Genomic DNA, 15,858 nt, shown 5'->3' on the forward strand with positions numbered 1-15,858 from the left:
TTTCTATAATAAAAGATACTATACCTACCTAAGGTGCTGTTACTTTAGGCCGTGAATTCATCAAAGGCGTTGCTCCCAATAGAGAAAACAGTTACCAAGGTACAATGTACCTAGTCTTATTTTTATTATTATAACATGTAGTGAGATTGTACCTATTACATCATATTCGCAAATGCTTGCTTGGATAACTATCGTAAGAAATGAGTATTAAATATGTATAATATTGAGTGATTTGTATAATTTGGAATTTGTGCAATAATTTAATTAACACAAATTATTTAGAGTCTAAATTAATGAACAAATTATTATGAAATTCCACAAGATGAATAGAAGTTTTATCAATTATGTTTTAATCGGGTGCCATAAAAGCTACTGTTATCAAAAAAGGCGAGACAATTATCTTATTATACAAATTAAACATGAAATATAGGCAAGAGATAAACAACAGAGGTAATTTCATCTGCAATCATTAGACGCGCTATGTTCGACGGCTTTAGACAATTATGCGTGCAAATGTACGGAATAATTGTAAATTCGTACCCCCGGATGGAGGATGGGGCTACGTTATTTGTATTGCAATATCAATAACATTGGTAAGTTATATTATCTTCTCTTCTTTATACTTATAAATATAATTCTAGGATCACAATGATAGTTACCATACTTCGCCGAAACAGCTTGACCGATTCTCATGAGATTTTGTGTGCATATCAGGTAGGTCTAAGGATCGGAGCTAATCTATTTTTAATCTATACAAATATTATAAAGAGGAAAGGTTTGATTTTTTGTTTGTTTGTTTGTTTGTATGAATTGAATAGGCTCCGAAACTACTTGGCAGATTTGAAAAATTCTTTCACTGTTGGAAAGCTACATCAATTCTGAGTGACATAGGCTAGGTTTTATCCCGGAAATCCCACGGGAACGGGAACTATGCGGGTTTTTTTTTGAAAACGCGGGCGAAGCCGCAGGCGGAAAGCTAGTAAGTGATAAGAGTAAGGCAGAACGTTAGCTGGGACAGGTAGTTATTGTATAAAATACATAGATATACTTAGTTAAAAGCTGCTTGTGTGTTATGTTTCATCAAGGGCATTATTAAACACGTGACTATCTTGTATTCATGTGTGTGGGTGTGAGTAAGTGTGAGTAAGTAGGTATACTGCCACACTGCTTTTGCAAAAAGTTAAAATTTTCGAAAATCTTTGAATGCAGTTCTATTTTTAAGCTATTGCATAGCTTCTATCGCGGGCCTTGAGCGCGGAGACCGAATAGAGAAATTCCGTAACGAAAAAAACCTCACGCTCCCCACTCCGACGGACACGGAGGTATGGCTTGAAGGCATGCTATGTAATAGCTTTACCGCGGCAGTCCCCAAGTGCCACACGTCTTTTTTTTAAATAAAGGAATGTTTCCATTCAGCAAAATTTGCTATCTTCAGTATTTAAAGTACTTTTCCTCCAGGGCCCATCGAAAATTTCCTCACTGTATAAGGAAAATGTGCTCATATTTTGATATACCAGTAATCAAAATATAAAACATTCGCATTTATTTATATGTATATCTTACTTATGTAACAAAGGTTATTGAGGTCATCGTTATAAAGAATATCACAGTTATATGGAAGTAGGGATCACAAAAAGAAAATCTGATACATTTGCAAAATATAATATCTCACCATGTGAAAATTATCACACGGCTTGGTATAAAAGCACTCTTTTTTATTCGGCTATTTATATTGTCCCTTGTAGGCAGATAAGTAGTATAAAAAGACAAATTTATCCCAAGGAAACACATGGTATTTTCAAATACATACTATGCTTTTCATAAGAACCATCCTCGTACTTCAAGGAATAGATTCCGCAGCGCACGCGATGACAGAATTTTTTTCGAATTTTTTACACCTTGGCTTACATTATTGCATTTTTTGTAAGGATCTCAAATTTTTTTGAAAATGCAATATAGCCTATGTTGCTTAGTGAAGATGCACATTTCTTATGGTGAAAGAATTTTTGAAATCGGTCCAGATGTTTATGCGTGAAAACCATACATTACATACATACATACATAATTACAAACCTTTCCTCTTTATAATATTAGTATAGATAGATGTATAAAAGTCCCGATTACCTAGATTACTGTTTAATTACAGATAAAACTCAAATTCAAGCTACAATATCTCTCACACACACACACACAATCATTATGTATACAGATAAAGATTTAATTTATTAATTTTCAGGTGGTGTTAACAGGATTCGTAAATTGCTTTGGAATGATATATAAAGAACGATTTGCTGAATTAAACATGGGTTCAACAAGTGTCACATTACTCAATTCTCTTGGAGTAATGTGTGTTGCAATATCAGGTAATTTTATAAATTTTAACATACATTACTCTTATACGTAACAATGAAATGTGAGACATATACATTAGGAGCAATGCAATTGCACTGTAGAGAATATACTTCGCAGAAATTTTGAACTGAACTATTTTAAGATTCCAGTATAGTTATTATAGTTTCGGTGTATTGAATAACAAAAATACTTATTAATAATTGTTACATGACCTCTACGAATGAGAATAATAGTCTAAACATTGACAATGTGGTTTATATTTAAGATTCATCGAATTTCGACCACAACGGTCATTTTCAATGAGATTCTAAACTATGTAGAAGATAAAATAATGAATATAGTGTACTTTTAGATATCAAAATATTGTCTGTTTTAATAACTTTTATATGAAAACCTTATAGCTAAAAATGCCTTACCTATTTGATTCCATGGTACCTGTACTGTCTAGGGAGTTTAGCTATAAAAGTGGGGCGATAACTAACAATAATGGAAATACATACCTTAAATATAACGATAAATTAAATACTCTGCCTACAGAAAAGTGTCATCATAGTGGAGGCTAGTTTTGTCGCTACAGTTTAGAAAAAAGCCTATGCATATAAATGGCATAATATGATTTTAATGGATTCAATATGATTAAAAAATTGAAATTTGGGAATGCTACACTAACAACATTCATCTGATTAAAAATTAAAAACGTAATCTTAACATCAAAAAGCTTTTAAAAATCGTTAAACTATTTCAAAATACATGCATAATTTCCATTTTGAAAATTTTACAATAAATTATACTTAAATAATAAAAACGATTTATAATAACTATATAATTTAAATAGGAATTATTAAGTGTTAACAGGTTTTAACTTTAAATTACCCCAAGTTAGTCTAGACATAAATAGTGTTACAAGGAAAAATATTTTCTTTGCATAAAAAATTCATTTTTGTAACGTGTATTAGTTTATACATGAATATAATTACATTAAAAATATATAATGCATACACAAAATGAGCTCCATTGACACTTATATAAATCCTTTGCATTTTTAGGCTAGTTTTAGTGTGAAATTTGCCACCCATAAGACGTGTTATAATAGACGAATTTCATTTTAAATATTCCGATATAAGAACTAGTCTAAACTTTTCCGCTTTTTGTGCATAGGTACTTATTGAAAATAAAAATTGATTATGAGTATGATATTAAACCTCTACCTATATTCAATAGTTAGATACAATTAACCTTTTTATTTAATTTTTTATTTAGATACTACAGTTGCGGTTAACAAATTTAATTAATGATACATGTTAAAATTGCTAAAAATACCTCACCAAATCTCCTTGGCCCACTTCATAGGTTTATAAAGAAGAAAGTAGTGCTAAATATATATCGAATTTCGCCATCAAAACTGGTTTAATTGACAGCGCTTATGCTTATTTAAAACTTTGCACATTCTACATGATTCGAAATATTGTTATTTTGTAATTTTATTGTTGTTGTGATACACATATTTTGATTATTATTGTAGTTATGATGAAACTAATTCCTTTTCGACATGCAATTAATGAATAGGTGCTTTATATTGAAAACGAAAGAGACAAAAATAATGACCTATTATAAATTGAAACGCGCTTCTTTTATTGTAATTAATAAATATGGTTATTGAAAATCAAAGCTATTAAAACTCACTTATATCAGCGAAATTAAAGTTTCTATAAGAATCTCATTAAATTGTTCTAAAAATAACACTCATAATCGTTTTGTCTGCAAATATTTACCCTTTGAACCAGCGTCACCCAGACTGTAATTAGTCTCTTGTTAATTACATTTTACGGTCTACTTTAAAAGCTTTTCTCACGAGAAAAACACAAGTCATAACTCCACGTGTTACTTATATCACGAGCTACTTATATTTCTATTTTAGGTAACATGCAAAATAATCCAATGATTTATTCCAATAACGAGCCTCAATAATTTGTCTTAATACCAGTTTTTTATTTGGGAACAGCTGGTAGACAATTAATTCTTTATTATGAGTGAACTATAGCGGCTATAGTTCATTGAATTTTAATTGACCTTTGACATGTTTGATTAGGTACAATTAAATTATATATCAGCACCTTAATACGGGACAATGTCCTGACCTTAATTACGTATGACATATTGCTCGTAACAATTTGTGTTTAAAGATGTCTTTGTTATTATTATCTTTATGTTATAGAACGTTTATTTACTTCGTCACATGAGTCTCGCTTTAGTAAAGCCATTTGATATGTTGGTTATAATGCCATATTATGATATTCATAAATGGTGGACTTGGAATGATACGGATAATTTAAAAATAGTATACGATTACAATATCCAAAAATAATTTCGATTATTACGATAGTAATATCTTATCTTGATATTTAAATTATTAATTTATGCATCATGCAAAAATTAAATAATTTATTATTAAAAATTATTATGAGTTTTTGTACGACCATTAATTTTTTATTTCAGATTCGTTTAGGATCGGTGTTGCTAGATAAACGTTAGTAGAGATAGTTTTATTTAAGCAACTCATTTCATTATATTTTTTTTGTTTTAGGTTTCTCAACGGGCATGTTACTAAATTATTTAACGTTACGCAAGCTTGGGTTACTAGCTGCAGTTTTATACAGCGCGGGATCATTTGGTACAGCCATGTGCAATTCGATTGCAATGTTCTTTATATTTCAAGGAATTGTGCAGGTAATATCTTGCAAACCTTTGTTTTAAAACTGGCTCATTTCCCGACATGCTTAAAAGATCTTTAGTAACACCTATTTATAAGGGTGGTGCGAGAGACGATGTCAACAATTATAGGCCCATTTCTGTTTTATCTGCAATCTCAAAAGTAATTGAAAAATTAATAAACACTCGTCTAATAAATTATCTCACTAAATTCAAACTTTTATCACCTAGACAATTTGGTTTCAGGAAAGGGGTCTCAACCGAAAATGCCATTGATTCACTTACTACATTAGTCTCAAAACAACTGGATCATGGTAAAAAGTGTTTATCTGTCTTTTTAGACCTTAAAAAGGCATTTGATACCGTCTCTTTACCCACCCTTATAAACAAACTTGAAAATATAGGTATCAGAGGGACTCCACTTAAACTTTTTAAGAGCTACCTACTAGGCCGTAGCCAAAGTGTTAAAATTGAAAATCTAACAAGTAATTATTCAGACATAACATTTGGAGTTCCACAAGGAAGCGTATTGGGTCCAACGCTGTTTTTAATTTATATTAACAGTTTATTAAATCTAAATATAGAAGGAGGTCAAGTCTTCTCATATGCTGACGACACTGCCATAGTTTTTACAGGTTTATGTTGGGAGACAGTTTTTAATTCTGCTGAAAAAGGACTTTTGGTAGTAGCCAAATGGTTAAAAACAAATCTCTTGACATTGAATGTTAAAAAGACCAATTACGTATGTTTTTCATTAAATAAGAGATCTCAACCAAAAAGTAGCCTAACTTTAAAAATACACCAGGAATGTACAGGAAACTCAATGAGCTGCAAATGCGATACCCTTGAGCGATTACGTTCCGTTAAGTATCTGGGAGTCGTTATCGACGACAGGCTTTCGTGGCATGATCAATAGGGTGGAGTGATAATGTATGAAAGAAATTTTTTTTGTTTTTTTCAAACGGCATAGCGACAGAAAGGTGCCTTTTAATGAGTGAATTCAGCATACAAAATATTGTTTACCTGTCTTGATGTTTTGAGGTGCCCCAACCCAATTGAAAATTAGAAAAATATGATTTTTTCGCAAACTTTGATTTATTTTTTAATCACAGTATTTTTATGGTCTTCAAGTCTATTATATAACAAACTTCTTTGTGATACACTAAATAATAGCCTGATTAGTTGTTTTAACGTATTTCATTAATGAAAATGATATTATAGAGGAATGAAAATATCAGAAATAAGTAATTATTTAGTACTAGCTGCGCTCGCGGTTGCCTCGCGCTTTCACCCGCGTGGCTCCGCTCCTGTTAATCTAAGCGTAATGATATGTAACCTATAGCCTTCCTCGATAAATGGGCTATCTAACACCGAAAGAACTTTTCAAATCGGACCAGTAGTTCTTGAGATTAACGCGTTCAAATAAACAATATCTTCAGCTTTATAATATTAGTATAGATTATAATATTAGTATAGATAACGCTGATTTTTTTTCAAAATTAGGCATTAGCAGTCGTGATACTGATGCTCTTGCCATTATAAAATCATTTTGTTTACTTTTTCAGCAAACTGCACTTGAAGCTTATGTCACCAATTTGATAATATGCTTTACGCCCTGGGCAAGGCATAGAAAATCTTTGATATTCTGAAACGTAGTCAAACCGCTTTTCACGATGTCTTTTAAGGTTTCTTCAGATAAATTAGAAGTCAGAGGCTCAGTTTTCTTACATTCTTGCCACATAGTTAAGTCGGTATAATCTTTTGAGCAAGTACAAGAGAGTTAAAAAAAAAGGCATTTGCAACTTCAAATATCGAATAACCTTTGGTACTGAGTGACAAAATACTTCAGTTATCTTTTCTTGTTCTTTTTTGTTAGTTTGTCGGTCTTGATAAGGTTTTAATAAGCGTCTATATTCATCGAAGATGGTGTATCGAATAAGTTGTAGTACTCTATTAAAGCTAATAGTGGGAAGCGATGCGGTTCGCCACACATCAAACATTTCCGTAGCTAATCTTTCGGATAAATTATGAATTTTGTTATTTTATCAGGTTTAAATTCATATCTAATAAATAAGTAATAGTTTCTTAGCATCAGTATAAGTTGGTAATTGAGACACTGGGTACTTCTCTGGCAAACAAAATACAGGACAACATGTCGTTTGTCGTATTTTGACTTCCAACACTTTACTGTAACAAAGTGAAATTATAGATAGAACTCACCTCAAAAATATTAAATTATGATCTTAATTGTATTTACGTGTAAAATTTAATTAAGAAATATTACTTACATTAGTGTTATTTCCTTAACGGCACTGTTTAAAATCAACGTTTCCTACAATAAGAGTCGGCGCAAACGGGCCACCGACCAGAGCCACTGGTAGCCAGCGATAGCCACTTTTTTATATATTGAAATATTATGTATTCTGTGTCTTCCTGTTGGCAACCAACGAGATAACACAGAATCTGATTTAGCGTTAATTTGTCAAAATTAAACTTTACTGATTTTCGACTAAATTTTTTGAATTTCTGAAAGTTCATGATGTTGGGGGCACCTCTAAATGTATCATCTGCAAAGTATAATTTTGCATGTGTATTTATGAGCAATAATGACATCTTTTTACAGGTATGCCGAAACGAAAATGAAAAAAAATATTTTTCACTCCACCCTAATGATCAAATTGATTTTGTTAACGGAAGGCTCCGCAAACTTATATGGGTTTTTAAATTACTGCGTGATGTGGCTACAGTAAAACTATTAAATCTAGTATATTTTGCTCTGGCTCAATCTATACTCACCTATTGTATTTCAATATGGGGCGGTGCCAATAAATCTAAATTAATATCTCTTGAGAGGGGCCAGCGATGCTTATTGAAGGTCATGTTCCATAAACCAACTAGATTTCCTACAGAAGATTTATATAAACATTGCGGTCTCTTGTCTGTTAGAAAATTGTATATTTTAAACTCTGTCTTAAAAACTCACAAAAACTTGCTATTTAATCCTTCGCTAGATTTTGATAGAAGAAATGATATTATTAAAATTCCACATACTAAAACATCCTTTGCTAAATCACAATTCGCTGCTCAATCTTCAAACTTGTACAATAAAATAAATAAAAAATTAAATGTAGGTAAATTGCTCAATAAAAAATGTAAAAAAGTATTAATGGAATGGTTGAAACCTTTAAGCTACTCAGATACCGAAGCTTTGCTCCAATATAAAAAATAAACGTGCTGTCGCACACACACACACACACACACTCACACACACAAACACACACACACACACACAAACACACACACACACATACACACACACATACACACACACAGAGATTTTATTAAATTCTTTTCTTTTATGTTTTTGCATTGTATTCATTCATATTGTTTTATTTCTGTTTCTGTAATAGTGTTAAGGAAGAGCGGAACCTCCTGACACAAGCATTTTATTTGCTTACTAGGAGTGTTCCAATCACAAATTTGTTTAAGAACTGATGTAAAGGAAAGAAATAAATAATTTTGAATTTTTGAATTTTTTTTTGAATATTTAAGTGCTATTTGATTATATTTTATATTTATGAACATTTTAAAGTCTATATTTTTATGTCTTAATAAGTTGAACAAAAAACCAACGAGCAATAATGAGATGTTATATTAATAAAAACAACTTATGAATTTACTTTAACTCTAATTTCATTGTTTAACGCAACAAAATTACGTCGTAGTTTATTCAAATGAAACAATCCCTTGACAGAATTGCTATGACACTGAAAAAACCCTTTACATCGGTTGGGAAACTTAGTTTGAAAGAACAACGGCAAGGACATCTATCAACGAAGGTTCTACCCAAAAACTTTCGTCATAAAGGGTTGTGTTTGTGCGTTCAACACACAAAAACATTTATCGTATTATGTTTTCCAGAACCTTGGTCAAGGATTGATGTTGAACTTATCTTACACGGTATTGACCCAATATTTCGTACAAAAGAGGCTATTTGTGATCAGTATCGCTCAAACTATTGTAGGTAAGGTAAAGGTTTTCAATTTATGTACAACGATATTTTATCTGAATTTGTTGTTGACTATTGACGAGGTATAGAGCATAAATAATCAACTTTATAATAACTAAATAAATAAAATTTATTCGAAAGTCCCTAATTTTTGAAAGCACTCGCGGTTTAAAGAAAATTCAGTTGTATCAGGCAATGCAAACAGTTCTGACAAACCGAAGTGAATTCAAAATGTATGAGAATTTTGTATTCTACACAATAATAAACGATATTTCAAGGAGCCTTGCAGTTTTCCACGTCATAGTATTTCTAGAATATTCGAAAATGAGACAGGTGTGTCTTTTTACATTTTTAAACATCAAGACATGGCCTGCTCTTTACCGAATAACGTTTCACTGAAAATGTTCTCATATTTTATACTAGCCACTCCGCGCGGTTTCACTCCCGTGGCTCCTCTCCTGTTGGTCGTAGCGTGATGGCCTTCCTCGATAAATGAGCCATCTAACACCGAAAGAATTTTTTCAAATGGGACCAGTAGTTCCCGAGATTAGCGCGTTCAAACAAACAAACAAACAAACTCTTCAGCTTTATAATCCATACTAATATTATAAATGCGAAAGTAACTCTGTCTGTCTGTCTGTCTGTTACTCAATCACGCCTTAACTACAGAACCAATTTGCATGAAATTTGGTATAGAGATATTTTGATACCCGAGAAAGGACATAGGATAGGTTTTATCCCGGAAATCCTACGGGAACGGGTTTTTCTTTGAAAACGCGGGCGAAGCCGCGGGCGGAAAGCTAGTATTAGTATAGATGAAAGTGTTTGAGGTAACATCCTTGTAATACTTCACTTATTCTCTCATTCATTTTACATTTTGTATTCGGCATTATATAAGTATTTTAAGGCGTTGTTTTTAAATTCTTTCTTGTTAAGAATACATTCAAATATGAAGAATAGCATCAATTTAGGTAGGTAGTAGGTACGTAGGAAAATACAAAATAGGCAATCCGCGTACCTTGATACGAAAGGCGTTGTGTTACGAAGCTCCTACAATCACCGAATAAAGTAAATTGCAGCAACATTACTGTAAAAAGTTTCAGGTAATATGTAGAGGGTGATTTCATCTCACTAGAGACATTTTCTTTAAGTGGGTAAAGAAAAGGCTATTACACTTAATGTTATAAAGAATTGAACTTATTTGTCAAGATATCAAATACGTGAGGTTATTCTACCGTGGTTTTTCCTTTTTTTCAAGATTATTTGGTCGTGCAGGACGTAAATACTTTTCTTTTAAGTTGAAAAATTAAAGTTATTACGAATCTTTTGTTCATTTTCAATTGTTTTCAAATTGTATGACGTACTTTTTTCATCTATTTACATTTAAATTTTTTTATTACAAATCAATTCATTTTTCAGCGCTAGCAACATTTATAACACCAATACTGGTCAAATGGGTGTTAGACCGGTACGGTAGTCTATGGTCACTCCTGCTATTGTCTGCAGTCAGCCTTCACAACTTTGTAGCAGTTATCTTGATGCAACCAGTTGCGTGGCATTTGAAGAGGGTGCAAGTACCTGAAAACAAGGAAAATGGTGTGTTATAATTAAAAAAAGTAAATAAATTAAGAATAAAAAAAATTATAAGAGTCTATGTTATAGACATATTATGTCTTTGCCATGAACTACAGAGAAAAAAAAAACATAACATAAATGCGTGCGAATTTTAAAATTCGAATTTGGCTGCTTCTGATTCTGGCCGCTTAGTATTGTGCGATTTCTGGATAGAGTAAATAAACAAATTACGTCATATTTTTTCACCGTTTCATCATGCATAGAGTCATTAATGAATCAAAATATAAATTAAACAGGTTTAATGGACGATGCTTCGTAAATACAATTAGAAAATTGCATAATTCTTATCGATTGATGTTATAAAAATACCGCATTCGTACCTATGAATGTCCGTGAGAAAAACTAACGTAAATAATGTTATCAAATACGTTTAATGAGACTGCCATCATTAACGGATATTTTATTCCATTTTAATATATTTTTATTTTAATTACTTATAGCTTTATTACACACGTTTATGTCAATATTATCGATCTAATAAAATTTAGATTTGAACCTTGAATTAAACTTTAATTGGTTGTTGTTTTCTGTGTTTTAACTGGTGATTACAAAACACCGTGTTTTTATAACATAATTATGTGATTATATTAAACTAGCAGAGCCGCAAGGTTTTACCTGCCGACGAAACCATGGGCTGTAACATAAGTGACAATGCGCACATACTACCAATATCATCAAAATCTAACTACTTAACACCTCACTAACTGTACATTTTTGACACTAGTAAGAAAGGTTCTATCGCAACTGGTAATACATTTAAGTATTTAAGATATATTTAGTCACATAAAACAAATTAATTAGTTATATCACATGCGTACTTATTGTAGAAAAAAAAAACTGGAAATCTATATTATATCGAGTATTGTCATTTATCACTCAATCTCTTGAAGAATTATAAGCTTTGATATATATAAAAATCGATTATAATGCGTTTTTATTTATAAAGAAGTATTGTTTACTATGTCGTGGGAAATCCCGCTCTATATATACATATTATAAAACATCTGAAATGCCGCCCAAAATGTCCTTCAACCGTTGCATTATTAAAAATTAATTTATATGTAAATTTGTCTTGTACCGCCTTAATTAATTAACAACATTATTGCAATATTTGGTATGTGAAATTTATAAGTAAAGTAGCAAACAAAAAGGTTATGATGTAAAATGAAATTAATAAAAAACCTCTACCAAATAGGTAAATTTCTTAGGTACTATCACTATTTATATCACCGAATAATGTTATGTATATGGAAATATTTACACTTTTATATATTTTACCTATTTTATGTGAGTCTTAATATTATTACGCAATACTATTAAGACTTTTTATTGGATTTTAATGCGATTTATTCATAATATCATTCATCCCGATTCAATATTATCCACGTTCAATATATCCCGTTCACACGTTCGCTGTAAAAATGTTCGAAACGAATAAATAAAACAAGGAATAAAACTCGTTTTAAATCCGTTTTAAAAGCCTATATTCCTCTGTTTATTTCTAGAATCAAAGCCATTTAATAGAGACGATAAACACGTCTGCTCAAGACAAGTCGGTTCTGCAAGCGGAGACAGCGATCGCTTAATAGCCCAGAGGAAAAATGCTGAAAATTCAGACGTTGAAAGAAGACGGTTAGTAGACTTCATTTATGCCTTGTTTATTTATGGTATTCTATTTTTCTTTGTAGCAATCAGTCTCAATTAGTTTTACGTAAAATACTAAATTTTACGTTCATTAAGTCAATATAATACATTAAAATATATACATGAAATATAGTTAATCTAATGTTTCTCGTGCAATCTTCTGTAGGATTGTTTGTTATAATCTATTTTCAGTTTTTTACTTATTAATACAAATATATTTATTCGAATCATTAATGAAATATAAATATCTATCTAAGATATTTATATTTTACGTAAAAACTATTAAGAAAAAAGTGCATATAAAATTGATAAGAAATATTAAATTTAAATCTCATAAGAAAAACATATCAATTAGTAATTTCGTAAATTATATGTTTAGTCCAAAAAAGGAATATTATCATGAGCTAAAAATACAATATAATTTTGTTTCAGAAACATAATCACCCATTTTGTGGACAAAGAACTGTATACGAATTTTATTTTATCGAATGCCTGCCTTGGAGTTTCATTATGTATGTTTTCGGATATCATATTTCTTTCCATGCTGCCTCAAGCTTTGTACTTTATGGGGTGGAATAAAGTAAGTAACATATATAAAGAAAATACGAAAGTTTTAGAAAAATATGGCTGAAGGCCTATTTCGTATATCTGTTTCACAATCAATAAAATGTCATCGGCCAGACGCTATCAGTCGATAATAAATAATTTCAGAGAATAAAATAACCTCTTCGCAATGAACTATAATCAAAGCTAATATAATAAGAAGTTGAGTTATGGAATACCTACGTTTAGTTTAACAATTTCAGGCAGACTTAGGTATATAATTATTGAGCGAAAAATATTGTGAATTTCATTCGTAGCGCGCACTGTCCCTATAAAAAAACCGTAGCTTATAAATAATTCCAGATCATAATCCATGTGCATACCAAATATCCGTTGTTTGGCATTTACGTAAAAATTCAATAAACCTTTCAAACATACATAAACATACTTCTACGTAATCCTAATTAAAAATCAACCGATCAAATGATTGGTACATGAGTTCTATCATTAAACATTTTTATAAAACAATTTCAGTAGCTTCTGTGCAATCTCCGAATTTTACGAACAAAAACAAATAATTGAAATGGGTTTTCCCACTGTAAGAACTGTGTAAACATACGTTTTAAAACATAAACAAATATTTGATATTTTGTCTGTATTCGCATTCATTGAAAAGTATACAGTTTTCAATTTAAACAATCCTTAAAATCTAATAAAATAATACTCTTATAAATCTATTTGTATGTGTAATTGCTGTATTAACTAAGAAAATAATTTGCAGGCTCTGGTCGCTTGGGCATTACGTCTGTTCGGAATTGGTAATATAATAACAAGAATGCTATTTGTATTATGTAGCAAATGGTTATCTAAAGTTGGTACCCACGAGATTTACGTCGTTGGAACTCTACTTGCCTGCCTCTCCAGACTCGGTAAGGTAATTTTAAGTTTGAAGTGTTTGACATTTGTTTGTTGTGTTTGCCCTATTCATCTTGCTGTTTTCTTCTTCATTATATACATGTTTATTCGTGTAATTTATTTGTAATTATAATAACTGACGTTTCGATAGGTTGATATATATTTAACTATCAGATCGGTTTAATAGAAATAATGAAAATATTATCCATAACATTATGGTGTTAAAGTTGATATAGAGACATTGGAAATAGAATCGTGTCTAATATAATAATATTGAATAAAAAATTTATAACGTCCATACTCTGTATATTAATCACATACAACTTATTAAAACTTAGGTATTAGTCTTGTTGTCAAACAGTTCAAAATATCTGTAATTAATTTGTTTGTTTAAAAATATATTAAATATGGAGGATCGAATTTCGCATTTAAATAATTTTTTGGCATTCGTTTCTCATTTATACTTATTAATATAATTTTTAAATATATTAATCAAAGATCTGCAGTATTATAAATCACGTTTTGGACCAAGGAATAAATAGGGGCATTTTCCAAATGTCTAACCTTTCAAAGCTTAGATATATAACTATGTAAATTGTAATGTAGTTATGTGTAATTATTGCACAATGACATGCGATTTTTAAGCGTATCTATTTATTAAAAAATTATCTCAGCCACTCTTATAACCATATTCTTATTCTGACCATAGATAACATATAACATAGGACTCAGTTTGAGATTAAGTTATATTCTGTAAAATGCTTTAACACTAATTTACTAAAGATGCATGTAATAGTCTGAATACTTTCAGGTATGCTCTGGTCGGATAATCGGACGATAATGTTGTCTTTCATAGCAATTATTGGGATATCTCGATGTAGTATAATGGTGTTACATCCATTGGTAATAGCAGATGCAATGCCCCCTGAACATTTCACAAACGCTATGGGATTATCTATGCTATCTTTTGGCATAATTAATGTTATTCTGGCACCAACTATGGGTTAGTTATGTTATTAATTTATCTTTGTTTAATTAAAAACGATGGGTAAGTTATAAATTCCGTACTTTAAAACCAATTGTTTCGTATTTGCCATATAACGGTTTCCTTGTTTATTCAATGATAGATTTACTATCTGTTTTATTATACACATTAAAGTTATAGCACAATTTAATTATGTTTACGACTGAAGTTTGTAGCTGTCAATTTGATATATTTCAGGTACTGACGTACTTACAGACTGGCTCTATTGTTATTATTTCATCGTTCTTTTGAAAATTATACTTAACTGCATTTGGATTGTCTCATAGATGAAGCTTCTCAGTGTATATCAGTATATGTATAGAAATATTATACCTTTAAATATTATACCTTGATCATTCCTATCTTATTATTATTTCAATTATCTATTCGAAACAAAATGCCTATTCAACGCAGTCTTGTAAATGAAATTGTTTGAAATTCAGCAAGTTTAAGGGTGCTTTTCCACCAATAATATACGAGGATGTGTAGCGTGTAGTGTGTTTGTAAAGAACCAATCATATTACTTCATTTAATTTGAAGTTTGAAGCGTTTAGCGTTTGAAACGATACTATTGGTTATTTACAAACACATGCCTCGCTACACATCCTCGCACATTATTGGTGGAAAAGCAACTTAATGGATAATAAAACAGTCGCTAATAATATTATTTATTTTCAGGTGCCATCCGCGAGCTGACGGACAGTTATGCGACTGTGTTTTACATATTAACATCTTGTTTCGCCATCGTCGTAATTTTTTGGACAATAGAATTAGTTTATAAGAAAAATGCTCACAAAAGACAACCAAAGAGATATATACCTGAAAAACTGTCTCGTTCTCAATAGTCTATGGTTAATAAAGGTTTATGAAATTACATTTTATTTATTTATTGATCCTAACCCTAAACCCTAACGGTTGATAGTGACATACACAAGCGGGTAAAGCCGCGGATATGAGCTATTATGTAATAAAATAAATAAATAAATTAGCGGACATAATGGTTCTATAAAATTACATTTATAATAAT

General features: G+C 30.7%; 2 protein-coding genes across 3 annotated transcripts in view; one reads left to right on the forward strand and one right to left on the reverse strand.

The window, feature by feature from the left end:
• The window catches only part of kcc (solute carrier family 12 member kcc), a 270,331-nt gene that overhangs the window by 133,076 nt on the left and 121,397 nt on the right, over nt 1-15,858 (reverse strand). The gene's annotated exons all lie outside the window — the stretch shown is intronic.
• Nucleotides 472-15,687, forward strand: LOC149907994 (monocarboxylate transporter 6-like). The gene is made up of 10 exons (XM_090103122.1): nt 472-593; nt 2,237-2,363; nt 4,937-5,079; nt 8,983-9,085; nt 10,490-10,666; nt 12,211-12,337; nt 12,782-12,929; nt 13,674-13,821; nt 14,619-14,810; nt 15,510-15,687. The coding sequence occupies exons 1-10, from the start codon at nt 504-506 to the stop codon at nt 15,674-15,676; spliced, it is 1,422 nt and encodes a 473-aa protein (XP_089959248.1). The 5' UTR covers nt 472-503; the 3' UTR covers nt 15,677-15,687.

The sequence above is a fragment of the Colias eurytheme genome, chromosome 6 (assembly GCF_061535395.1).
Source record: "Colias eurytheme isolate Ceu_HAF_F1 chromosome 6, ilColEury1 Martin Lab GWU primary, whole genome shotgun sequence".
Classification (NCBI taxonomy): Eukaryota; Metazoa; Arthropoda; class Insecta; order Lepidoptera; family Pieridae; genus Colias; species Colias eurytheme.